Source organism: Lissotriton helveticus, chromosome 1_1, assembly GCF_964261635.1.
Source record: "Lissotriton helveticus chromosome 1_1, aLisHel1.1, whole genome shotgun sequence".
Taxonomy (NCBI): Eukaryota; Metazoa; Chordata; class Amphibia; order Caudata; family Salamandridae; genus Lissotriton; species Lissotriton helveticus.
The window spans coordinates 843,542,196-843,568,987 of record NC_136057.1 but is presented as its reverse complement, the minus strand read 5'-3'; the positions used below and the strand labels follow the sequence as shown (position 1 = coordinate 843,568,987).

Here is a 26,792-nt window from a genome sequence, read left to right as displayed (position 1 = left end):
TTCTCTCTCTCCCCTTCTCTTTAACCTCTATATTCACCCTCTTATCTCTTCTCTTCTTGAGCTGGGGGTCTCTGTGTATAATTACGCTGACGACCTCCAGCTCGTCTTTGATCTTTCCTCTACTTCTCACTCTCTATCCTTTTTTCATTCCACCATGGTCTTTATCTCTGGGTGGATGAGCGCCAATCACCTCAAGCTCAACCCAGATAAGACTGAGCTTGTCCTGATTGGCGGCTCATCCAGTCCCTGGTCCCCTGCTTTCTGGCCTCCCATCCTTGGCCCCCCTCCCACCCCCGTTCCCTCTGTTAAAACTCTGGGCATCAAGGTCAGACAGGACCTGTCCATGCATGGCCAGGTCAGTGCCGTGGTGTCCTCCTGTTTTCTTTCCCTCCGAATGATCCGGAAAATCTCTCGTTTTGTTTCTCTCGACTCCCTTAAAATTATTATTTCCGCCCTTATCACTTCCCGCCTCGATTATGGCAATAGCTTGTTCGCTGGCATCCCTGCCTATGAAACCCGCCGCTTACAAGCTATCCAGAACCAGGCCGCCCGTCTCATCTTTCATTTGCCCAAAACCCATCACATCACTCCCGTCCTCAAATCCCTTCACTGGTTGCCCATCTTGCAGAGATCTCTGTTTAAACTAGGGTGCCTTGTTTACCGGGCCCTTGATCACTCTGCACCGGCTTTCATTAATTCTTTGATTTCCCGTCACACCCCTGCCCGCACTCTCCGTTCATCATCTTCTGCCCTCCTCACTGTTCCCCGCTTTCACAAATCTCGCACTGGTGGAACCCGTTTCTCTGTTCTTGCCCCCCGGTTCTGGAACTCCCTTCCTCTTTCTATGCGTTCGATCCCTATTTTTTCTCATTTCCGTAAAGCGCTGAAAACTTTTCTGTTTGCCCTGACCTACCCCTGCTAAACCTCCTGGCCCTGTCTGTTCGGTTCTTCAGAGCTCCCAGCGCCAGGAAGCCGTTTGGCCATCGTGCGCTCTATAAATATTTTTCATTCATTCATTCAAGGTCCTCCTTTTATGAATAAAAACAGTGAATGGCTGAGTATGGGCGCCAATGATCCAAAACAGGCCGTAAGGTAGTGTAAATATTTCTCGCCATATTCGTAGCTATCGATCAGGGCAATTCATCAGGACCAATAAGCCTAATCTGCGTGTGATTGGGAAAGTGAATTGCTAATTTGATAAAAATACCCAATCACATGAAAAACAAAATTTACCCTGAGGAGGTAGGGTATACCCGTAGAGGTCTAAAATCCAACCCAAATTCAGTAAGCTACTGGCCTCATTGGTGATGGCAGAGTCTGCGCTAGCTGCGGAATGAAATGGGTCCAGTATGCTTGATAAGCGTTTTTGCTCGGCAACAAGCGTGGGAATAATAATTTAGGGCCATCTTTCTTACGAGGTGGAGATGTACTTTGGTGATCAACGACGCTAATGCTTCATGATTTTGCTCCCGAGATCCTGGAATGAAAGAAAGAGTTATTTGCCATTGGCGAGAAACTCTTACAATGATAGATTTCATGCACACCTGAATAAGCCAGGGGAAAGGTTTTGTGTTCCCCAGGGGGCTGCAGCTAACACCTTCATAGAAGATGTTAAACCCATGTCAGTTTAAAATTAGAAGGGTCTCTATGAACAGAAATGGTCTGAGGTGTGCTAAAAGCGGCTTGAGAGGCTAGGAGTCTACATTCAGCACTGGGGAATGTTGAGAGCCAATTTGAGATGGTAGATGGGTGTTTATTACCTTTCCTCCTTTTTATCTCCTCCCTATGGGGTCAATTACGATGGCGGACGGACCTGCGTTCGTCCGCCACCCCCGAGGTGGAGGGACCGCCCGCAGGGGCAGCGGCGGTCCTTCCGTTGGAATTAGGATGTGACCGCCACCCTGGCGGTCACATCCCGTATATTTAACATTGCGGCGGGTGCTGCTTTAAGCAGCACCCGCCGCAAAGTTAAAAATGCATGTTATGCATTTGCATGCACAAAGCGGCAGGCACCGTGCGGTGCCTGCCGCATTGTGCATGCAACTGCAGGGGGGTACCATAGGTACCCCCCATTTGCACCCCCCACCCCCCCTTCAACCTGGGGCCCACAACGGGCCCCCAAAGCAGGAACCGTATGCCTTTTCGTGGCAGCATTGCCGCCACGGAAAGGCATATCCCCCAGCACATCCTAATATGGCTGGCGGTGTCTGATAGACACTGCCACCATATTTTCCGGCGGAAAAGCGGCGGACGGTCTTCCCCTCCGCCACGGTCCCCCCCGCCATCGTAATATGGCGGGGGGAAGAAAGGTGGAGGACGGGCAGGGATGGCGGACGGATCGCCACCACCTGCATGGCGGTGGCGATCCGTCCGCCATCCTAATTGACCCCTAAGTGTTTCCCTAGTGTGATTAGGTAGGAGATTTATGTCTTTATGATGATTTAATAGGGGTCAAGTCTGAACTATCAAAGTGTTCAATAGGCCTATAAACATGTCTATGTCATCTGGATGTGTTATTCAGCAGCCAGATACTGCAACGTTTACATCCTCTGTTTTTAAAATTTTTTTTATTTGTGAAACAAGTTTTTAAAGTTCTATATTTAGAGTATTGCTGTTAAATTAACACTATTGCCTGACCCTTTACTGAACATACATTGTGCCTTCTGTTCTCCGTTTCATATACTCTTTGAATCCTGATGAAGCAACTCTACAAAAATCTGTGCTGTGCTCCTGTCTATTGTGAGACGGTATGAATTGTCACGCTCAGTTTGCCTCATGTCTGTTTCTGCCTTTCCATTGTGTTGTAAAGGCAGCTCGTGGACTCACAATTTTCACTTGTTCTAGCTTAGTGTCACTGGAGGGTACCATTCGTATTCCTGAAAGTGCTACCCTGGTCATTGAGCAGAAATCATTTTACCTGGTCGCTGAAATTATGCACTCCTGATGCCATATTAGCCCGATAGCCCATTGTCTCTTTCCTAAAACTGCATAGCCTGCGGTTTTCCTTCAGCAATGCATGCTGTTTACATGTACTTTCCTTTCTTTTTAAGTTCAAATAATTTTATTGAGAGTAAAACAAAGTGACTTTACAAGGTACACACTGTAATGTTACATCATCAAGTTCTGAGCTTATTACATGGAAAATAAAATAAGAATTGGACTAATGAAACAAAGTTGAGACATAAAAGAGCGTGATAAATGAGACTTATGTGCATTCAAGGTACATGAAAGAAACATATGGAATTATTAGGGAAGTCAGGGTGGTTTGGGAACCTCCTGTTGAGAGGGGTTTGATCGAGAATATCGTCTAACACTAGCCTCAATATATATTGTAATAGGCAACCACAAATTAGCACGTTTTATAGCCATTTGGGTGGGTATACGAAGGCATTATCTAATCTGTGATTGTGACAAACTGTGTACCACCAAACTTTATATGAAATTTTCGAAAAATCTTTCCAATTGACAATAATTTGTTGAAACGTGATTGCCAATAATAAATCAATAATCCTATAAATCAATAATCCTGACATTAAGTGAAGTCTCATCATAGATAGAAAAAGACTTTCCTAGGAAGATGTGAACAAAAGAAAAAGGAAATGTGGTGCCATAGATTAAGTTAACTTGAGACCAAATTTGTTTCCAAAATTGATGTACTTGTGGACAGGTAAATAACATATGAAAAAAGTCAGCGTTGGCAGAAGAGCAAGTCCAACATGTGTCCGGAGAGGTTGAAAAACGTTTACATAAAGTGGCTGGCGTAAATAAAAGTCTGTTGTAAATAAAAAAAATAGTGTTTGCGTGGTGTTTGCTGCTCTAGAGGTTCTGCGTATTTTAGACCAAATGCCTTTCCAAAGTGAGAGTGACCAACACACAGCGAAATCTCGTTCCCATGCCTCTTCAGTTTAAGTTTTGAGTCTATCAGTATCAATGCTTCGCAAGTGGTCGAAAATAGTAGAGGCTGTGGGTGTGGTCATTAACAAGGCATGAAGTCGTGAAGAGTGTTCTGGGTTATGGGAGGTATCGGGCAAGGCCTGGAAGTGAAAGTAAGTTTCCAGTACTATCTTTTTGAGTGTGTTATATTTATATAGAAAGGAGGTCGGTAGGTTAAATATCTGCATAAGTGTATCAAAAGACAAGAATTTTGAGTCTGAGAATAACTGATAAATCCATATCAAACCCCTTTCTCTCCATGTCCTCCAATAGAACAGTTTGTTATGCATCAACACATTTTTATTATGCAAGATTGTTGAGTTTAAAAAGGAATCCCTAGAACCATGAGTAGAGTGAGGGGGCATATCAAGCAATTTGGAAGTGAGCTTTATTATAGGAGTAGAAATGGATAGTGGTTTGCGCGAAAAAGAAAGATATTCACGAAATGAGTAGGGGGATAGAAACAGGCGCACTATTGAGGTCCATAGAGGACAGTCGTCTGCAGAGTCAAGCAACCAGAGAGAGGCCTGACGAAGTAAGAAAGCTTTCTGATAAGCCAGGAAATCTGGAAAATTAACTCTGCCCTCAGTTTTAGGGCGTATTAATTTTAGTAAAGACATTCAAGGTTTCTTATTGTTCCATAAGAAAGAAGATAGAATTGAGTTAACTTTTTTAAATACTTTGGATGAGATGGGTATCGGAATGTTTGAAATAATGTATAACACTATGGGCGATAGCATCATCTTTATGGTGTCTAAACTACCCCACCAAGACAAGTAAAGAGGTTGCCATTTACAGGTCAGATCTGTGATCTATTCGAGACACTTACTCATACATAATGTTACCGTTTCTGAGATTGAAGGTGTAAAATGTAAACCAAGATATTTAATATGGTGCGGGCTCCATTAGAATTGAGAAGTTTGGAACTGTGAACTAAAAGTATATGTCGCTAGGGGTAATATTTTGTACTTATCATTATTTAATTTGTATCCAGGAATGAGAGATTAAGATTTCACCTCCGATAGAAAAGCTGGGATTGATTCCTCTGGATTGGACAAAAAGAGCAGAATATCATCAGCATAGGCTGCTTTTTTAATGTGAACATTCGGTGTTTGAAATTTAGGGCTAAATTAAAAAGGAAAGGAGAAAGAAGGCAACTCTGACACACTCCTCTGCCCAAGTTAAAAAAATGGGAAACTAAGCCATTGGCACAAACTGCTGCACGTGGATTAGAATAAAGGAGGGATAATACATTTATTAAATTGGGACCATAATCAAACCATTTAAGAGTATAGAATAGATATTTCCACTAAACTCTATCAAAAGCCTTTTCAGCATCTAATGCAATTGCCGCCAGGGGATGATTAAGATGTGAAGATTTGGAGAGGACATCAAAGAAGAGTCTGGTATTGTCCATGATGACTCCCCCTTTAACGAAGCCAGATTGTTCTTTTCCTAGCAAGTTTGGTAAGTGGGAATCAAGACGTATTGCTAAAGCCTTAGAGAAAATGTTGTAATCGATGTTGACCAGTGAAATAGGTCTGTAGTTTTTGCAGTGCTTAGAGTCTTTACCTCCTTTTGGGATAAGACAGATATGAGCTTTAGAAAATGAACCAGAAGAGCTTTTTGAGGCACAATTCTTTTTTATAAGTGAATGTAGTTTGGGTATTAGAAGCTTAGAGAAATGCGTATAAAATTCAACGGTCAAGCCATTTGAACCAGGAGCTTTTTCTTTTTGAGATTTTGAAGGGCTTTTAGAAGTTCAAGTTGGGAGATATCCAATCCTAAGGGGGATAAGTCTATAGGGACCAATTTGGGCTTTTGAATACTGGAGAAGAACTGCAATAAGGAGTGGTCTGTAGGTTGGGTTTCTGATGAGTATAATGATTTGTAAAAGAGAGAGAACTCATTTAAAATTTCAGCATCTTTAAATTTTAAAAATGAGTGTTCATCGAAAATGGAAGCAATGTTTAATTTGTTTTCGTGAATCTTGAGATAGTTGGCTAAGATTTTACCTGCCTTATTTTTACCTCCATAAAATTTTGCGCTAGATTTCAATAAATAAAGTGAGGCATCTTCTATTGATTTTTTGTTGAATTCCAATTTAGCATTGATAAGGGTCTTTAAACATTCCTCTGAATGAGATGTGTAATATGAGTGTTCTAATGCTTTAATGTCTTGGAGAAGGACTTTGGTAATCTTACAAGCAGAATTCGCTTCTTCGCAGCAAAGCCTGAAATGAAATCTATGTACTTTCCTTTTTGAGGATCTCTTTAGTCTTATACTTCGTGTTGATGTAAGCGCTATTCAACACCTTGTGCTAGCCTCCTTTTCCCTAAATATAACTAATCTTTCAGTTTAGTTATATTTGGATCTTCCTGTCTATTTATGTTTCTTATTTGCTATAGTATATTTTGCAGGACTATTTTATGTGTTTTCTGCTGCAGTTAGACGTGTCAGAGTCAGCCCTGCATATAACTGCTCAGAATCCCATGCTTAGCTACTATTGTAACAGTGCTAGTTATGTGTCTCTTTAAGTACTTTTGTTTCATATTTTCACTGTAAAGTTTGCCTGCTAGACATGAATGTTAGCCATGAGAACTTTATCTTCCAAGGATTAGCAAAGACTCTGCTGTGCAATTAGTGCCATGATATATGGGATAAAGCACCCCTTGTCGTACATTATAACCATACTGCAAGTCACAGACGAGTTCCATGACCATATAGAGGAACGAGACCGAAGGTGGAGTTCTTTTATAAGGTTATGTAAATCAAGGAAAAACCCAGTTCTACATCACGTGAGAGAGAAAATATGCAAGACCTTGTTTGCCCACCCCGGCATTGCCTATTTTTGAGCAATGCTAGGCTGTGCAGGACTGTGATAAGCATAGAGTGACAGAGACCTGAGGTTAAACCAAAAAATGTCCTAGTTTATGTCCAGCAATTACTATACTTATCTGTGGATGCCCTACCTGATGGTGAGGGTCTTTCCACTCTCTATTTAGGTTTCCTGCACTGGTTGGGTATAAGGACGTGGGATGCCAAGCATTACAATTATAATTGATTCGTAAATATATAAAAGGTGACTTATCTGAAACATTTACCATGTGAGGAAAGATTTTAAGCCCTATGAAGAAGTAAATCCCAACATGCAAGGCAACTAAAGCAAACTGTTGAGAGAATAGTTGCAGTGAAATGTTGCTCATTTGCTTAATACGAATAAAGCTGCAGTGTGTTTGTAAGATGCTAAACTTTTGCAGGACCCCTGACCTTCTGGTCAGGAGACTGCTCTCCGAGCACGCAGCTCCATCGTGAGCGCCTATGCCCCCAGCTCCCACCGCTGACCGCAGTTCGAGGCCCTGTGCCTCGCTCCGCTCCTGTCTCTTCAGTTAGCCTGCCCCCCTCTTGCTTCTCTTTTGCCTGCTTTCTCTGCTTACTCTGTTCCTGCCATTTTCTTTTTCTCCTTTTTTTCCTCCCTCCTTGTATTAGCCTCTTCATTTCAATTTTCCCTTCCGTGCCGTTGTTTTTTCCGCCACTACTGCCCACCGTGGTCCCTCTCCTCCCGCTCCACCTCCCAGCTGTCCCGCCCTCCTCCTACTCCTAATTAATGGCAGAAGCTGTGCGCTAAGGCAAGCAATACCATATACCTCCTGGTCAGGATACTGCTCTCCCAGCGAGCAGCTCCACCGTGAATGCTTCTGCCCCAGCACCCACCGCTGACCACAGTTTGAGGCCCTGTGCCTCCCTCTGCTACTGTCTCTTCATTTAGCCTGCCCCCCTCTTGCTTCTCTTTTGCCTGCTTTTGATGCCCACTCTGTTCCTGCCATTTTCTTTTCTTTTTCTCCTTTCTTCATTTTCCCCCCTTGTATTAGCCTCTTCATTTCACTTTTCCTTGCTGTGCTGTTGTTTTTCCAGTCACTGCTGCCCCCGCTGGCCCTTCCCCTCGCGTGTGCTCCTGCCTCCCGGCTGTCCCACCCTCCCCCCAACCCTACTTAATGGCGGCCAATGAGCAGTCGGGCCTAAGGGGCGCCAAAGACAAACCCGTCTGCGCCTATCTGCGACCCGACCGCGACCAGCGCTGGGGACCCTGGTTCTCCGACCTTCCAGCGCTACAGCCCCTCGGCTCTCTACGCACTCAACGTAGGCAAGAACAACAACTGAAAGCTTTCTTCACCTATCGACTCCCACAGACCCTTCAACTGCCGACACTGCCGACACTCCTTTTCCTTCGCCGAGACCCGGGACCCAACTCCACCCTCCAGCCATCATTGCACCCCAAACCCTGCACAACGTCCGCTCCCTCCAAAGACACACCGCGGAAATCTGAGACCTCCTTGACAACACCACCCTCGATGTCGCCTTCCTCACCGAGACCTGGACAATGCCGCTTCAGGACCTGACATCGCCATTCCCGAAGGCTACAAAGTCACCCGGAAGAACCGCCCATAACGCCCCGGAGGAGGCATAACCATTGCCCACAAGTCCAACCTCTGACTGAGTACCTACACTGACGGGCCCACAGTCCTGCTGGAACATCTCCACTTCAAAATACAGACTAAACTGACCACCACCCTCCAAGGCACCCTCATCTACAAACCCACTGGACCCCGTGCACCTTTCTCTGACTTCATCACCGACATCACCACCCCGCAAGCCATCACCTCCACCAACTACACGTTGCTGGGAGACTTCAACTTCCACCTCGACAACCTCCAAGACCCCAACTCCACCTCCCTCCTGGAGAACCTCCTCAACATCAGACTCAAACAGACCGTACCAGAACCCAGGCACTCAGCAAGACACACCCTCGACCCCATCTTCACAGCAGGAAACTCCACCACCTTCAGCCACACCTCTGACAACCCATGGATGGACCATCACTACGTCCACTTCACCTTCAAAACTAACACCACCCCCAAACGTCCACATCTGCTCCAGCGCAGGAATAGGAACAAGATCTCCCATGACCAGCTCGCCGCCTCCCTCAGCAGCTATGCCCCAACTGCCTCAGACGAAGAACCAACCACCGCCGCCGATACCCAACACAACTGGATCAACGACTGCGCCAGCACCATCGCCCCCTCAAAAAAACTTCCAATCCACACTGCAAGAAAGCCAGGTGGTTCTCCACCAAACTCCGAGAATCTAAACGAACCTGGCTGCAGACGCCTTGAATAGATATGGAGGAACTCCAAAACCACAGCAGACCTCACCAACTTCAAAGCAACCTCTGCAGCCCACCACAAGCACATCAGATACTTAAAGACGAAAGCACTCCAGGACAGAATCTCCACCTATACAGACAACAGCAAGGAACTCTTCGGCATCATCAGTTTGTCCAACCCAAAAGTGAGACAATCGACATCCCACCCTCCCAGGACCTCTGCAACATACTCAGCACCTTCTTCCACCACAAAATCAAGACCATCTATGACAACTTTGATGACGACACCATATTTTTATTTTTTTTAACATCGTTTTTATTGCAGATTCAAAGCTTACACATTACATACATTGTTGAGTACTTTCCACATCTATCACTCTCACGTATTGTTCGATTGGGCGGTTCAACTACACAGCCAAATGGCCCACATCCCGGAGGCCGGGCGGCATCAAACATCAATTTAAGTCACCCAGCAACCACTTAGTTCTGTGTTTCCTCTTGCTAGCATGCCCACAATCTGCTTTTCCATTTTACCCCTTCCCCCTTCCCCCTCTCCCTTTACCTCCCCTCCCCCCTCCAACTTCCAAATCCCCAAACTCCCCAACTCCCCTTCCCCCCTGCCCCCGCTTGCGCCTACGCCCGGATGCGCCGTTATCCAATTAGTGTGGTCTTTACCAGGAGGAATGTGTTATTCACAAAGAGTGTGCCCCTGGTGCGTCTACGGGATCTTCAGTGTGCTCTCTGTCCTCCTCTACAGTACTATCTCTAAACGCCTGCACTAGTGCTTCCCATGCTGCTGCCCTTTCCAGGGCCTTCTCGTCAGCTGTGCGGCGGGCCAGTTGTTGACGACGACACCATGCACGCAGAACCAACACTCACCCTTCCCTACACCAATCAGCCGACACTTGACAGCTGAACTACCCTCACCATTGACGACACCCTCAAGACTATGAAGTCAACCCATTCCGGGGCACCCATGGAACCCTGCCCCAATCACATCTACCACAGAGCTGCAGACATCATAGCCCCTGAGCTTCAATGAATCATCAACTGCTCCTGTGAGACAGCCTTCTTTCCTGACTACTGGAAACATGTCGAGATCATCCCCCTCCTGAAAAAACCCTCGGCGGAAATCACCGACCTCAAGCACTTGTTATGTTATGTTATGTTATCGTTATTTGTTATGCGCGCAGCTGCCCCAGCTAAGGAGCGTCCTGGCGCAGTGACAAGGTAGGACATAATACAACAGGAACAAAGAAGGGCATTTAAAATAACTGGATTAAAACAGGAAGGTTTTAATAGCTCTCCTGAAAAGCATAAGGTCCTCCATCAGGCGGATGTCTGCCGGAAGAGAGTTCCAGATGGTGGCCGCTTTGACGCAAAAGGAGCGTCCTCCCGAACGGCAAAGCCTGAATCTGGGGACCACAGCCAAAGCCTGACCTTGGGAACGAAGGGCACGCGTGGGTACATAGAAGGACAAAAAGCTGGACATAATTTGGGGGCCAATACCTTTCAAAATTTTAAAGGCTAAGCAGAGAACCTTAAAATGAATTCGCTTCCTCACTGGAAGCCAGTGCAAGGAGCGAAGAACATTTGACACAGAGCAAAATCTGGGCAAGCCAACGATCGCTCTGGCCGCAGCATTTTGTACCCGCTGTAGACGGGTAATTTCTGCCTGGTTAGCTCCAACCAGGAGAGAGCTGGCGTAATCCAGGCGCAAGATGACAGTGGCCTGGATCACCAGCTGCCTGGTAGGGGCATCAAAATATTTGAGGACAGGTCGTAATCCTCGCAACAGGCCGAAACAGCAAGCGGCTGTTTTTTTAGTGTGGCCAACAAAGGTAAGACCGGCATCCAACCAGACTCCCAGGTTTTTTAATTCAGACACCGGAGTCGGAGTTGGTCCCAGCTCCGGCGGCCACCATTGGTCACCCCATAATTCGACTCTTTTTCCGACAACCATAACCTCTGTCTTGGTGGCATTGAGCTGGAGACAGTTACCTGTCAACCAGCTGGCCACCGCCTTCAGTCCGTTCTGAAACCTGGGGGCATCTTGCTCCGCGTCCCCGCTGAGAGTAACCGCCAGCTGAGTGTCGTCGGCATAGGAGACCAGAGTCAGGCCCCACTGCCTGGCGACCTCAGCCAGCGGTCTCACGTATAGGTTGAATAACGTGGGACTCAGCGAGGATCCCTGCGGAACCCCCATGGCCAGCGGCTGGAAATTGGACTTAAAAGGAGGGATGGCCACACAGAAGGAACGGTTGTCGAGAAAGGAGCGGAACCACTGCAAAGCCTGGCCGCCAACGCCAATCTCCTCGAGTCGGTGCAAAAGAATGGTATGGGAGACCGTGTCGAAGGCGGCGCTGAGATCTAATAGTATCAGCGCTGCCGTCTGACCAGCATCCAGCACCGCTCGTAGATGTTCTACCATCACAAGAAGGGCGGTCTCCGTGCTGTGTCCAGCACGGAAGCCATTTTGTGTGGGATCAAGGACATTGGTCCGGGCGAGATGTTCCGACAGGGCGATGTTAACATGAGCCTCCGTTATCTTCGCTGGCCAGGGTAGCAGTGAGATGGGGCGATAGCTTTCCGGCTTTGATGGATCCAGGGTAGGTTTCTTTATGATTGGGGACACCACCGCCTGCTTCCACTTAGTTGGAACCACACCCGACTCCAGGGAAAGGTTGACTAAGGAACACACAACAGTACGTCCCATAAAGGCCTGATCTTTAAAAAGAGCAGGTCTTACTGGATCCAGAGGAGATCCAGATTTAACTTGCAACGCAAGTTTGTCAAACCCCTCCGGAAGGAGTGGAGGAAATGATAGCAGGGGAGGGTGGCCTAGCACCCCATTAGAAACTCCCAAGTCAATCCCCATACTGGGGAAGGCCCGGTAAATATCCTGGACCTTTCCCAGAAAGTAAGTGGCAAGGGATTCACAATGAGAGGTGGATCCCACAGCCGCAGAGGGAGACCGCTTCGCCAGGAGGTCTTTCATGGCCTTGAAGATGGTCTTTGACGGGTTAGAGCTGTTTCGGATTTCAGTAGCATAAAATGCCGCACGGGCTGTACATATTGCCCGGTGGTAAATCCTGACGGAGGCGACGTATGTAGCTTTCAAATCAGCCTCATAAGTCCTCCGCCAAGCTCTTTCCGCCCGTCTACAGGTTCCCTTCAAGGCACGTAAGGCGCTGTTATACCAGGGGCTTGAATCTCTGGTACTGATTTTACTTGATACAATAGGTATCAAAAAGTCCAAGGCCCTGGTTACCCAAGAGCAGAAGTGGTCGTAGCCCTTTTCCACGTCTTCGGATAGATTCAGCGGTTCTGCCGCTAGGAGGCGGTGAAAGTCCTCAAACCTAAGTTTGTTCCAATGCCTCCTAAAAACCCGTCTGACCAAAGAGGTGGAAGAGGCCGCGGGTAGAGGACATTGGATAGTCACCAGAGAGTGACTTCAGACCGATCACCTTACTCCTGTACCCGGCGAAAGTCTTTGAAAAAGCGGTCAACACTCAACTCTCCTCCTTCATAGAAGAAAACATCCTCTACTCCTCCCAATCAGGCATCAGGAAGAACCACAGCACTGAAATTGCCCTCCTCCCCGCAACAGATGACATCTGCTCCCTCCTCAACAGAGGAGAATGTGGCCTTCATCCTACTGGAACTCTCTGCAGCTTTCGACACAGTCTCACACTGCACCCTAGCCTGCAGACTCCACGATGCAGGAATCTGGAACAAAGCCCTCAACTGGATCCGCTCATTCATCTCCGGCAGAATGCAGCGGGTCAGACACCCTCCCTTCCTCTCCGACCCCACACCGACCACATGCAGTGTCCCCCAAGGATCCTCCATCAGCCCCACCCTGTTTGACGTCTACATGGCCCTGCTCACATCCATCCATCGTCAGAGCACATGGACTCAACATTGTATCGTACGCAGACGAAATCTAAATCATCCTCTCCCTATCCAACGAACCCAACATCTCCAAACACAACTTTCAAGAAGGAACGGGAGCATTCGCCAGGTGGATGAAGAACAGATGCCTACAACTAAACACGGACAAAACCGAAGTACTCATCATGGGTCCAAACCCCAACATCTGGAACGACACCTGGTAGCCCCCCGCCATCAGGAACCCACCCTCCCCCACGGACCATGCACGCAACCTCGGAATCATGTTGGACTCCGAACTTAAAATGGACTGCCAAATCAATGCTGTCACCTCTTCCTGTTTCCACACCCTCCATCTCCTACGAAAGACCTTCAACTGGATCCCCCTCAAACCCACGCCCTCACAGCAGCAGACTGGACTACGGCAACGCACTCCATGCTGAGATCAACAAGAATCTCACCTGCAAACTATAGAACGTCCAGAATGCCTCTGCCAGACTAGTCCTCAACCTACCACGCCACTGCCACATCACCCAACACCTACGGACACTACACTGGTTCCCTGCTGAGAAGAGAATCACCTTCAAGCTTCTCACCCACGACTACAAAGCCCTCCACAACACCATACCCACCTACATAAACCACCGCCTCTCAATCCACGCACCCCATAGATCCCTCCACTCAGGGTACTTGACTGCCCTCCATCTGCCTTCCTCTTTTCTTGGCTTTTCTCATGCCATGAGCTTAGGTGTTGCACCAGAGATGGTTATGGAAATCTTTGTGGAGACTGGGGGGTTTGTTTTTGGTGGTCATTCTTTGAGAATGTAAGAACAGTGGTCCTCTTGCACTGTCCTTGAGTCCCATTGCAGATGCTATTTTGTGCACTATCTGCAACGTTTGCTAGGATATATTTGCACTGCAACCAGTGTATTAATCTCTCAGAGCACCAAAATGACATTTGTTAGGATTTGCATAAACCTTGCCCTGTTAATTTTAATGAATCCTACCAACTGTTTGCAAGTGACGGATGATGCTAAGGTACATAGGGTGAACATGCAGATGGCAATGAGTTGCAGAGTCACAATGCAGACATAGCCATTCACAAATCCATTTCCCAAAATATATTACTAGTATGGGATTTGAATCTCAAAGCCATCAGTTTTGCACAATCTATGCATGCAAGCTAAACACTTTCTAGTACTGCAGGCCCTTTGTCAGAACGGTTACGTTTTTGTAATATTTCTTAATCTCAAATTTCTTTTTAGGTAAAAGAATTCTCGTGGTTACCGAAGACCCTGCCCCACAACTTCAAACTTATCCTTACCACAGCGTCCTCTCACTTGTCCTTCAAGTCGCTTGCTGCACGTTCTGACGTGCACGTGCTAAAGCTTGCTCCTGAGTTAGACGAGGGCACGCGGACACGCATCCTTCAGCAGCACTTGGCATTGCCATACAAGGAAATGCCCCAGCTTGAGCTCGATAAACTCTTTCAGAGTAAGTTGAGTGCATTGCCTTTACAGCTGGCAGCCTGGGCCAGCGAGCTCCGAGTGTGTGGCCTGTCCAGGACTGAGTCTCAATGTATGGACGAGTACACGGAGGCGCAGTCCGTCCAGGACCTGTGGGCATTGGTACTGAGGCGCTGGGTCGAAGACTACGGATGGACGTGTGAAAGGAAACAGAGCAGCAAACGGAAAAAGACCTCTTCATCTCAGAAAAGAACCGACAGTGGTAAGTCTGACACTCCTTCACCGTGCGTTGCATGTTAAAGGACTGCTGAGAAATTCTACATTTCACAAATGTAATGTAATGTGTATACTTGTAAAGCGCACTGTTGCCAGCCGGCGTCCTGGCGCTGTATACCGCTGGGGAACCCGTCCTGGCTTTCCCTGTGGGATGGTCCCTGCTGGGAATCCCCAAGGTGGAGCCAGGCATCTCCGGCGTTGAGGGGGCCATTGTGGAGATTAGGCAAGCTAACGCCCAGAGTTGCCGAGTGGGACTCCTGGTTAGAGTTGGCACCGAGGCGAGAATTATCGAGTCCGCTGATCCTGGTCCACGACCCTGCCGCGTCGGGAATTGAACCCTGGTCCCGGGCCGACTTCTGCTTCCGGGTCTACCGCCACTAACCAGTGAGCCACACCACTCCACAAATGCTGTGTGTGAATGAAACTGTGCTTCAGAAATTCCTTGCTAGGAAAATAGTCCCAACATAAGGAATCCGCCTATTGAAATAGTGCCTCTGGGGAATGCTGGAAACATTTTCAGTTAAACAGACTATACAGGACAAATAAAGTCCATTAGGCATGCTATGTCAAAAAGAATAAGAACTCTGACATTGGAATAATTCCAATTGAAAATACCCTCTCCCAAACCTGTACAGTTATGTGAATGCTGCGTCCTCACAGACTGGCCACTGTAGTACCCTCTAGGAATAGCCGTGTAAGGAAGGAGAGCTCCAGCAGCAGTACATAGCAGGGGAGGGAGACATCAGATGAGGCTCTGTGCATGGGTGGCTTCCACCGAGACTTCCAACTACCAAGAAGTACTGGCATACCCCATTTTAAGATGACACCTGCACAGTGATCGACCCTTTATAACCATGATTGCTGCCTTTTCGATCCTCCCTATGGAATACCATGTTCCCCAGTCCAAGATGACGTTCCATACAGTGCTCACACATCAGCTGCTAACAATTCCAAGTTAATGGCAATGAATTGCTTTTGAATAGATGGAAGGGCTGTGGCTCCTGCCTCACATAAGGTACGTAGTTATGGGCTTTCTGGTGATTATGGATCATGACCCTTAGGGAGATTAGCATACTTTATGTTTTTCTGTTATAATCTGGCCATTGCATGAGTGAACTTGCAGAACCCACACCCTACCACTGGGTATTGGAAAGGTGTGATGCTCCAGAAAGACATGTTAGAAGCAGGGTTATGTCATATTGCTATATATAATGTCATTTTCTCCAGCTTCAGTCTCATTCTGTACTGTACCCCTCAAATTCTCAGTAAAATTACTCATATGATCCTGGGGTGGCTTCTGGGACTTAAACCATGCCAACATCACTCTCAGTAAAATATTTCACAGTTCCACCTTTGTTGAAGGCTGTATAGAAAAGCAATACTGCATACCTGACGCTCCATTATTCCAGTGCTTATATGATACATTTATAACATTGATTTTGTTTTTCATTTCTATTTGATCAAATTTACTGTGGTAAATCTACCTAATATGTAACTCCTCGGATGACAAGAGTGTTTAAGCACCGTTAAATGTCTTATCTGATCCTAGTTACCGGAAACCTGTGAAATAGATCAACACATGTCTAATTCAGAAATATTGTCATAATGTGGACTGCTCTCCTTATCGTTCTAATCGTCCTTAACATTTTGTTTGATAGGAATGAAGGGCTGGGTGGTAGATCTCTTGTGTTTGCTGAGCATCTCTCGCTATGGGCTTGCAGAATCTGAAATATTCTACTTGTTGAATGCCCTTGGGTATAGAAATGGATATGAAGTAACCCCCGTCCACTGGGCTGCGTTTCGTTCTGCTACCTTCAAATGGATCCAGGAGAAACCTGATGGCCTGCTGCACTTCAGTCATTGGTCAATTCGGGATACTGTTGAGAGCAGATTACTAGGTAAGGCCTGACTTCATCTAATTCTTGTTCGTAAATTGAATAAGTGAGTTATAGAAAATATGGGGCTCATAAAGTCTACGCAGTCAGCACCTCATTTGTTCAAAGCTATGCTATGTTCTGTCCTTCTGTGTCCTTGTGTACTTCTGAGTGAATGCTGTGAAGCTTATTGCATTGCAGTGAGTGTGGTAAAGTGGAGGAATTGGTAGCTGGTCAGGGAAGCCGAGGAAAGGTGCTTGCCGCTGGTGATACTTTCGAATTGTTATACTTTGATATCGAACTAATAATGAGGGCCATCCTTTTGTATAATAGTGTCCTGGCATCTCCTTCTGTGCAGGTCAATCTTCACATTAGTAAAATTGGTACCCAGTGATACAAAATATCTAGGCATTCAACAAGAATCCCCACTGCTGTTTGATAATCTGACAGCATCATATCCTTCTCTATGAGGAGTGGGGCGGGGACTGCAATACCTTTATCATACCTGTGCTCCAAATCAAGGTCTTCTCTTTTTTTATATGTGCCAATCTGACTGTTTATCATTTTTGTGAGTAAATCCATGACTACCCAGTGCACTTCACCAACTAGGCCTTAAAATGAATGGTGCAACTGTGCTTAATAGAAGTACCCTCTGAATCAAGAGCACCTGGCCCATATGTATTTAACCTTTGGAAATGTTTACTCAGGTACTATGTTAAGCTATAGGAAGACTACCTTTAGAACCTTGACTAAGGTGTTAACATATTCTATATTAAGTATCATTTTAAGGATTGTTAGCCTACCCATCAAGAACAACTGAAGAGTACTTTAAAATTTAGTCTAGGTAATCCGCATTTAGGGCCTTATTATGCAAGCGGTGGGACTCCCACCAACAGGACATCAGTGACGGTCCTACTGCCGACAGACCATCGGTCCCACCACCGCATTTTGAAGCATGCGGTCGGACCGCCAGCTGTCAAGGGAAAGACTGCTGCCTCTGACAGGTTCTAGGATCCTATCAGGGCGACGGTTGGAATCGTATCCCTTACATGGAGGCCATGCATGGATGTGCACAAAGTGCTCTTTCACACTGCAGCGTGTGCAGTGACTCTTTTCCTGGGTCGCAGCACAAGCAGCAATGTAAATGAGCCCTTTCCTGATGCCAGCACGGTGGTCTCATCCTAATTTGGCGGTTGGACCACCGCCTGCTTGTTGGTGGGTCTCCTGACTGACGTGGTAGCGGATGGCGGGTCCAACCGCCCTTTATCGTAATGTGAGCCTTATTTTGTGCACCTTATCAATGTCAGATAGTATATGTTTCTAGAAGTATTTAGACCAATTGCTGTCCTCCACCAGACAGCCCTTTCTTCACTCACTTAACACAGCTTTAGAAATATGGATTCACAATCCCAAAAGCACTCTAAATTACATAATACATTTCAAAACATCAGCTGTATTTACAGATGCTTCTTGGCACATAACAAGATGCCATCAACAAAACATGATGTAGTGAGAGACAACTTTGTGATACATATCCCCTTATCTTTGAGTTTTCACTGCATCAATCTAGCTAGGAGTTGCATTACTAGCACACACATGAAAGGAAACGATGAACCCTGCATGGTTCCTCTTCGAATAGGCCAAAATCTCAAAACCAGAAATAGTTTGTCCTGCTGGTGACTTGTTATAGAGAAGGCTGCAGAAAATGTGGAGGTTTCAAGGTAAGAGTTATTGCAGCTCTGGAAAGCCCACAGTGCAACACGACCGACAAGCAGGGACACCAACAGCATCTGGCTACTGTTTGAATATCCATACTTGACGCCTCCGAAGCGCTTGATGAGAACACCAATAGGAAAGATAACTGAGCACGAAACACGCTCTATAACACAACACATGCCTGTCGCTAACATAATAGTACAAGATGCGACAGGCACGTTACATATTATGCATATTAAACATTACATATTATGAGTATTGAACATTACACGTAACACACTACATCACCTTCCCCCTTTAAAACACAACAAAGAAGGAACACCTGAAATGTGAATAAAAATGAAATTAACTCATGACAAAATATCTGAACCTGGTAGGTATGTTAGAATCATGTACAGGCCTACTTCTTATGTTATCTTGTACTACAGATGAGCCCAACAGACAAAGAGGATCTGCAACATGCCTTGGAGAGCTCCCAGAAAACAGAGAATCATGTCACCTACGAAGATCGTACAATAAGTGCGGACATTGAAATGGTAGCCAGATGCTGTTGATGTCCCTGTTTGTCGGTCGTATTGCGCTTTGGGCTTTCTGGATGTACAATAAATAAAATTTTGAAATCTCCACGTTCTCAGAGGTCTTCACTACATTTTGGCGATGTAGATGGGATTAGTGAGATGAATTTAAAGGAAACCTTGAAAATGTCGAAAGTTGGAAAATGATGGCTGGATGTCTTCGGGCTTATATGGTCCGCTCGTCACCAATATGTAGTGAAGACCTCTGGGAACGTGGAGGTTTCAAGTTAAGGTTTATTGTAAATCTGGAAAGCCCAAAGTACAACATGACCGACAAGCAGGGACATTAACAGCATCTGGCTACCATTTCAATGTCAGCACTTGTCGCCCATGAAGCGCGTAGTGAGAACACCAATACAAAAGATAACAGCACGGAACATGCTCTAACACAACACGTGCCTGTTGCTAACTTAATAGTCCAACACGAGACACACATGTTACATATTATGCATATGAAACATTACATATTATGCATATTGAACATTACACATAACACACTACAAATGTCAATATGTGGGTTCTTATTACCCTCAGTTCCTGGAGAAGGTTGGGAGGATTATCTGTAGGAGGCCTTGCCAATTCCCTTGTTACAGACATGCAAGTAAACATGCTTCTGATGTTTTGGATTATAGAGGGACAACCCTGGCGAAAAACATAGAGCTAGTTTATTTTTTATTGTAACCAGAGACAAGAAGGGAGCGGGTTGCTGCCCAGCTTTTCTTTGGGGTTGTGGTCTTGTGTCTGCAGGCTTCCTCTTGGTAGAAACGATATAAATGGCAGGTAAATAACTGCTTGATTCCCCTTTTAGACTTGTCAGGTCCATTTAACCTTCATCTCGTGGTTTATCGTGAACTTATAGTGAGTGACACCCCACTCCGTGCTCCAAGGTACTCTTCATGGTGACCACCCCCAGTTTAGTGCAACAATGCCCCAAGCACTTCTGTAATGCTTGGCGTGATCAGGAAAACATTATATAAACAGAAACAATGGTTCCTGTGGACAATTTAATTAATAACAATCGAAATATGCACAGTGGCGATAGAAAGAGGTTACGTGGATGTCCAAAAGAGAAGAAAAGACCATATACCACACAATGTTTATAATCACAACAGTTTTTTATACGAAAAACATCAACTTTGTATGACAATTGAATGCAATCTAATTAATGAGGCACTCAAAATCAGCAATAACACGTCAATCCATGAAGGATGTGTGTGGTTTTAAAAATAAGGGAAAATCTCGCTGTAGTAAACATCTCTTAGTCATGAACCACTTCCATGGACACGTCACCCTCCGACATACAAGACCTGTCTGTAATAACTATGTACACAATATGCTTCAACGTCTTTATTTCTTCCTTGGCAGTAACCTCCAGCATCCACCTCCGGAAACAGCTTTCTCTAGAATCCTCACAACAAACATTCCACCTACATCATCAATAACACAGTAACATTTCACCTTGTAGAACATCACCACATATTTCCCCCTTTTTATAATACAGCTAAAAATACAGTGAAAACATGTCAATACAATTGCAAACAATTGCAATTAATTATAAACAAACAATTACATATTTGCTATAATAACAAATTAAACTAATATACAAAGATGCACATCAGAAAGCTTTAAATACTCTGCACAATTTCAATCCAAGCTTGAAATAAAATTAACATGTTAAACAGGGGTTTTAACCTTACACAAATGTCCTTTGCTCCATTCCCTTCCATCCTCCAATCTTTCAACAGAATTCAGTACTTTAATCTTCTTTCTTTACATGACCAGCTTTCCTCGCCACCACCCAATCACCACATCACACTTCACATCCACAACCTTCACCCATTTTCTGTTATCATAATACATCTTATTTCGTCTTTGAAAATCTGTCATTCTTGCCGACATGCACTCACGATCCACCCACACAACCAAACGGGAAATTCTTTTGTTGCTGATTCTCTGCCCTTCAAAGCAAAAAATGGAGATACTTCTGTTGCTGAATGTGGAGTTACCCTGTGAGCTCATATCATCCTAATCAATTTGTCCTTCCACACCAGACCATTCGCCAAAGACAACTGAATATTGTCCATGATAATACGATTGACCGTCTCCACCAGTCCATTGGCCTGCAGTCAGAATAATGCCACTCTATCATACCTGATACCCAAATCTGCAGGGAAAGTTGTCATGGCAGTGGAAACAGATTGTACGCCGTTATCAGTAACTAAAACCTTGGGAATCTTTACCTCCAAAAACATTTCACAGAAGAATTCAAACACATTCCCAGTTGTGATTTGCTCCATGGATTTGACCACAAATCATTTGCTATGGTAATCTACAAGGACTACCAAAAACGTGTTCCTTGAACCCAATTTCTCCACAGGCCCCAGGAAGTCTGCTGCTAATTTCTCCCACAGGCACATTGGAATCTTTATGCACCCTACAGGTGGTTGTCTAACGACCCTAACTTTGTCGCTGCTGCTACAAACATAACAATCACTTACTTACGCCTCCACCTCTTTGTCCACACCTGGCCACCAAAAGGATTGTCTGAATCTTCTCTTCATCAAATTTCTATCTTAATGTTCCTTATGTACCATCTTCACCAACCTATGCCTCAATAGCTGGGAGTAACCACTCAGCTTCCTCTCAAAATCTTATCCGCTTGGATGCTCAATTCGTCCTTTACCACCCAATACGGTTGAAACCCTCACACGAAGCAACTGTTTGGTGCCAACCATTGCTTATCACATTCCTCAATTTCTTGTACTCCTCATCTTCAAGCACTGCATTTTCCCATTCCTCTTTTCCTAAAGCAAGCTCTCCATCAACAGAAACAGTCTCCAACTCAACACTATCAGTAAATGAAACATCCTCATCCTCAATCAGAGGCATGCGTGACAGACAATCGGCTATCACATTCTTTTTCCCTCTTACAAATTCTACCACAAAGTTAAGATCAATCACAGACATCAACCACCTAGAAATCAAAGGTGTTACACTACCTTCTAGACCCCAACCATATTTAAAAACATGCAACAGAGGCTTACGAACAGTCTTCATAACAAAAGGAAATCCCTATCGATAATATCTAAAGTAGTTCATTCCCCAACAACAAGCTAGCACCTCCTTCTCAATTGCAAAATATGACTGTTCTTCCCCTTATAACCGCCTGGCTGCAAATCCAATTATTTTCTCTTCATCATCCACCTTTTGGGTCAAAACCGCACCAAGACCCACATTAGTTGTGTCAGTTGTCACAATGTTTTTCCTAATGACATCAAAATGACCCAATGTAGGTGCATAGACAAGCGACCACTTGATATTATCAAAAGCAGTTTTACATTCTGCACTCCACTCAAATACCACACCTTTTTTTAACAAACCTCTCATGGTTTCTACAACATCAGAACAGTTGGACCAAACTTAGAACAATATTCTGCAAGTTCGAGAAAGGAATTTAACTGTTCCTTGTCTCCAGGTTGATTTGTTTCCACAATTGCCTTCATACTACTTTTCTTTGACCTTATCCCTCTTTCGAAAATCTCATCCCCTAAATAGTTCACCTGTTCTCGCCTTAACTGACATTTCTCCTTTTTTACGTTTAAGTCATGATACTCATATCTCCTAAGCACTTCATTCAACAACTCATCGTGTTCTTTCAATGACTTCCCCACTACCATAATATCATCTTGGAAGCACAATACTTTCTTCATTCCCTGAAAAATAATCTGCCTAATTCTCTGAAAAACTGCAGAGGCTGATGCCAAACCAAAAGCAAACATGCTCCCAGAGTTGTTACAAACAATGTTAATGGGCTAGATTCTTGATGCAGATTCACTTGATGGTAAGCGGCTGACATATCTAAAACACTAAATATCGTGCCACCACCCATCACACTTAACATTTCTGTAATATTGGGCAATTGATTCCGGTCCACCAAATATTCCTATTTAGATCCCTTAAGTCAATAAAGAGCTAAGGGCGATATGTATCAAGCATTTTCCCATTCGCAAAGGCCGAAATTCTCAGAATTTCGGCCTTTGCGAATGCGAATTCTCAATATGGTATGTATGAAAGAAATGTGGTACAAAATAGGGAATCGCACAATTTGCTATTCCTTATTTTGCGATTGCAGTTAAGAAATCGCAAAATGTGCGATTCCTTAAATGCAATGTATGATGCAATAAAATATTGCTAATTGTTCCTAAGGAATCGCAAATTACCACCAACTTCAAGTTGGTGGTAAGTTGCGAATTCCTTTTAAAAAGCATTTTATTTAAATACAAAAGGTGCCATGTGACGCTCATACATGCCCTTAGGGCATGTATGTGCGCCATATGCGAACACATGTCATTTTCAGGGGTGCAGCAGGGTGTCCTTTGGACACCCCTGCACCCTTGAAAATATTCCCAAATTGCGATTAGCTAATTGCTAATCGCACATTTCCCCTTCGTTCCTATGAGCCTCCTGGCCCATAGAAATGAATGGGAAATTATTCCTTATTTGCGATTAGCAATATGCTAATCGCAATTAAGGAATATTAAGAAATCGCTAACAAGAAGCTGATTTCTACATACATACCATTGTGCGATTCCTAAATAGCGATTCCTTAAAAATCGCTATTTAGGAATCGCACATTGGAATGTTGATACATATCGCCCTAAATCTTATTCCCCTCTTTAGGAACAACAACAATAAGGGCAAGCCACTCAGAAGATTCTATAGGTTCCATAATCCCTTCTTTTAACAATTTATACAGTTCCTGTTAAAGTGGCTCCCTCATCAAAAATGGTATAGGTCTTACTTCGTGCACAGTAGGGGCCCGATTCACATAACTAACTTACAACAAAATCCTAAACTTACTACCATTTTGGTATTCACAGAAGGCACTTACTCATTTTCGTATTCATAGAATGAACTTACTCATTTTGGTATTCACAGAATGAACTTACTCATCCTAACTTTATGTCTGCACTCGGGCTGGAATCTCCGTCTCCGGCCCGGAAACTCCGCTTCCGTGCTGGAATATCTGCATTTTTGGCCGTTTGAGCATAACTTAATGCTAAACACCTGTCCAAGTGCCTACCATGCCCCATGATGCATCCGGCAAGAAGACTTGAGGAGGAGGAGGAGAAAAGAGAGGATCTTCAGACAGAGGATGAACATATTTGGGATGTCCACCCAAGATGTAAGGGCCAGATACTGCTTCCCTCCAGAAGTCGTCTTAGAGATGGTATGTGGTTGGGAGGAGGAACTTTACTCTGCTACCTCCTGCTCCCATGCCATTCCAGCCTATCTGAAGGTACTTTCTGCTCTCCATATTTTTACAACAGGGTCATTCCAAATGGTCACCAGTGATGTCATGGGCATCTCCCAGGCTAGCCAGTCGCGGTGCTTGCATCAGGTACTGAGCTGCATCAATTCTAGAGCACACCTTCACATAGGAATGCCACATACACTGGCCAGCAGAAAAAGGGCAGCTAGGGATTTACTTCTCATCTCCCGCTTCCCACATGTGCTGGGTGCAATTGACTGTACTCATGTGACCCTTCAGCCACCCCGCCACAATGCACTCATATACTGCAACAGACACCAGTGGTATCCCATCAATGTGCAGGCTGTCTGTGATGCCAGTGGGAGATTCATAGATGTGCATGCAGCGTTTCCAGGCAGTACCCATGACAGCTTCGTATTCTGCATGTCACCTCTTGCTCGGCGGATGGCTGCGGGAGAATTTGGCAACATGTGGTTACTGGGTAAGTACCAAGCACTAAAAAAGAGTGATGTGTGCTTATGAAAGGTCTCATTTGCAAGCCCCTTGCGCTGCCGGTTCGTCACTTTCTCACATATGAAAAGTGACACACTGGTGGCGCAAGGGGCCTGTCAAGAAGCCTGTAATGAATGAATGCCACCTTATATCAACAACCATTCTACAATAAGAATCCCCCAGCCACATACACAGTCACAACAGACACTGCATGTACTAAGTTAAGATCATGTTCTGCTCAAATTTCAAATGGAAATGTAACCTATTGCCCTATCTTCCCTCCTCAGGCGATGCTGGGTATGCACTCTCCCCTCAACTCCTTACACCTTACAGACATCCAGCCACTGTACCTCAGCGGAGGTACAATCGGGCACACATACGAACTCGAGCCATCATAGAGCGCACTTTTGGTCTGTTGGAGACGCGTTTCAGATGTCTCAGCCGTACAGGGGGTGTGCTGATGTACTCCCCTGAAGTTGTGAGCAAGATCATTATGGCCTGTTGTGTTTTACACAATATCACTTTAACGCATGGCTTATACATACCTCTTGAACCTCGGCTAGCTCTGAATCTGGGCAACCGGGCCATTGCACATAACCGAGGCCAGGGTACGCAAGTTTGTGATCAGTTGGTTGCCACGTTTTTCACGTGAGCAACCTGTTGTGTCATGGACAATATGTGGTTCGCTGTCGGTTGTCAATGATAAAAAATGGCTATTTACGTCTCTGTCCAAAAAGTCCATCCTGAGACTACTTTGTAAATCACACTAACTGTATGTCAAACACAACTGTTGACATGAGTCAAAAGATTTACCATGCATCAGGTCATGTGCCAATGTCAGCAATCAGTGTAGTGGATTTCCCAAGGATTCTATTGACTCTGAAGATGAGATGTACATGTTCTGAGAGACCCTTCCGTACCTTTTGACAATGGGTGTCTGTATCTAAAAAGTGCATAACTGTAGCATTTTTGATTTTTGGGCCCCCAAATGATTTTCATACACTAATAATTTAGGGCCCACAATGTGAGTGATGATGTGGCTGAATCTGCCACTATGTGACTGTGATGCACACTACTGCTACCCCCAATACACTGTAACACAACAGACAACTCTTGTGTTGCTCACTAAATATGGACTACATGTATCATAATGCAATGCAGTTGAAAAGTAAACTGGGGTGTGATGTTGTGCCAGCCCACCCCCTCCTCCTTGTCCCAGGCCAAATCTCATAACATGGTCTGTTCTCCCTTTTGTTTCATGTCTATAAATTAATCTTACACTGTCATTTCAGGTTTCTCTGCTACAGAATAACAGGATCATTAACAACCACAAGGGCTGTCCAATACCCCAAACCCAGGACAGTCAATCAATACATCTAACAATAGGTTGAGGGAAGAGATCACCCAAAGCTATATGTGATCCAACATAGTGAAGAAAAACCCCCAAATCAAATGGAAGAGAAGAAAAAGTAATTAAAGAAGCCCTTCAAACAGTATTACTAGTATCAAAAAGACATTATTTATTACATATAGTACAAAAAATTCTAAAAACAGTTACGCTCAAGACAAAGTGCTGGTATACAAAAGAAAACCTATATCTCAAACCAGACATGTGGCAAACAAAACCATTACATATTACGGTAAAAGAACAACATAGACAGACATAATGTGTCCTAAATTCAATTTTTGACCACCAAAAAGCATTGACGGCGTTTCGACTGCTATATTATTGTGCGGTCATCTTCAGGACTCACAGTTTGTTTGAGCGTTGTAAATCTGTACAATAAAGAGTTTTCCATTGTTAATATATTTATACATTTACACACATATTCATATTTCAGTAGACTTCTTCGAAAGAAAAGGCTTCAGGAACAAACAAGATTTAGACACCAAGTGAAAAGTCAATCAAGAGAAAATAAAGCAGGCCAGCACCAAACCCAATGTGATTAAAAGAAGTACCAAACCTTCACCAAGATAGATAATGCCTAGGAAAAATCACCTGTATAAAACAGTTAGGTCCAATCATTAATTATGGTCATCCTCAGGAAATCTAAGAAATACTGCGACAGAAAAAAGTCAGGTTTAATATCAATGGCTTGAACGAGAACTCTATTCAAAGTAAGCCAAAATAGA

General features: G+C 44.8%; 1 protein-coding gene across 1 annotated transcript in view; it reads left to right on the top strand.

Annotated features, from left to right (window-relative positions):
- LOC144817928 (putative tetratricopeptide repeat protein 41) overlaps positions 1–26,792 on the top strand; it is a 391,161-nt gene that overhangs the window by 194,889 nt on the left and 169,480 nt on the right. Inside the window, exons 5-6 of the mRNA XM_078674882.1 lie at positions 14,254–14,716; positions 16,389–16,628. Of these exons, the coding sequence (XP_078531008.1) occupies positions 14,254–14,716; positions 16,389–16,628 (703 nt within the window). The remainder of the gene's footprint in view (positions 1–14,253; positions 14,717–16,388; positions 16,629–26,792) is intronic.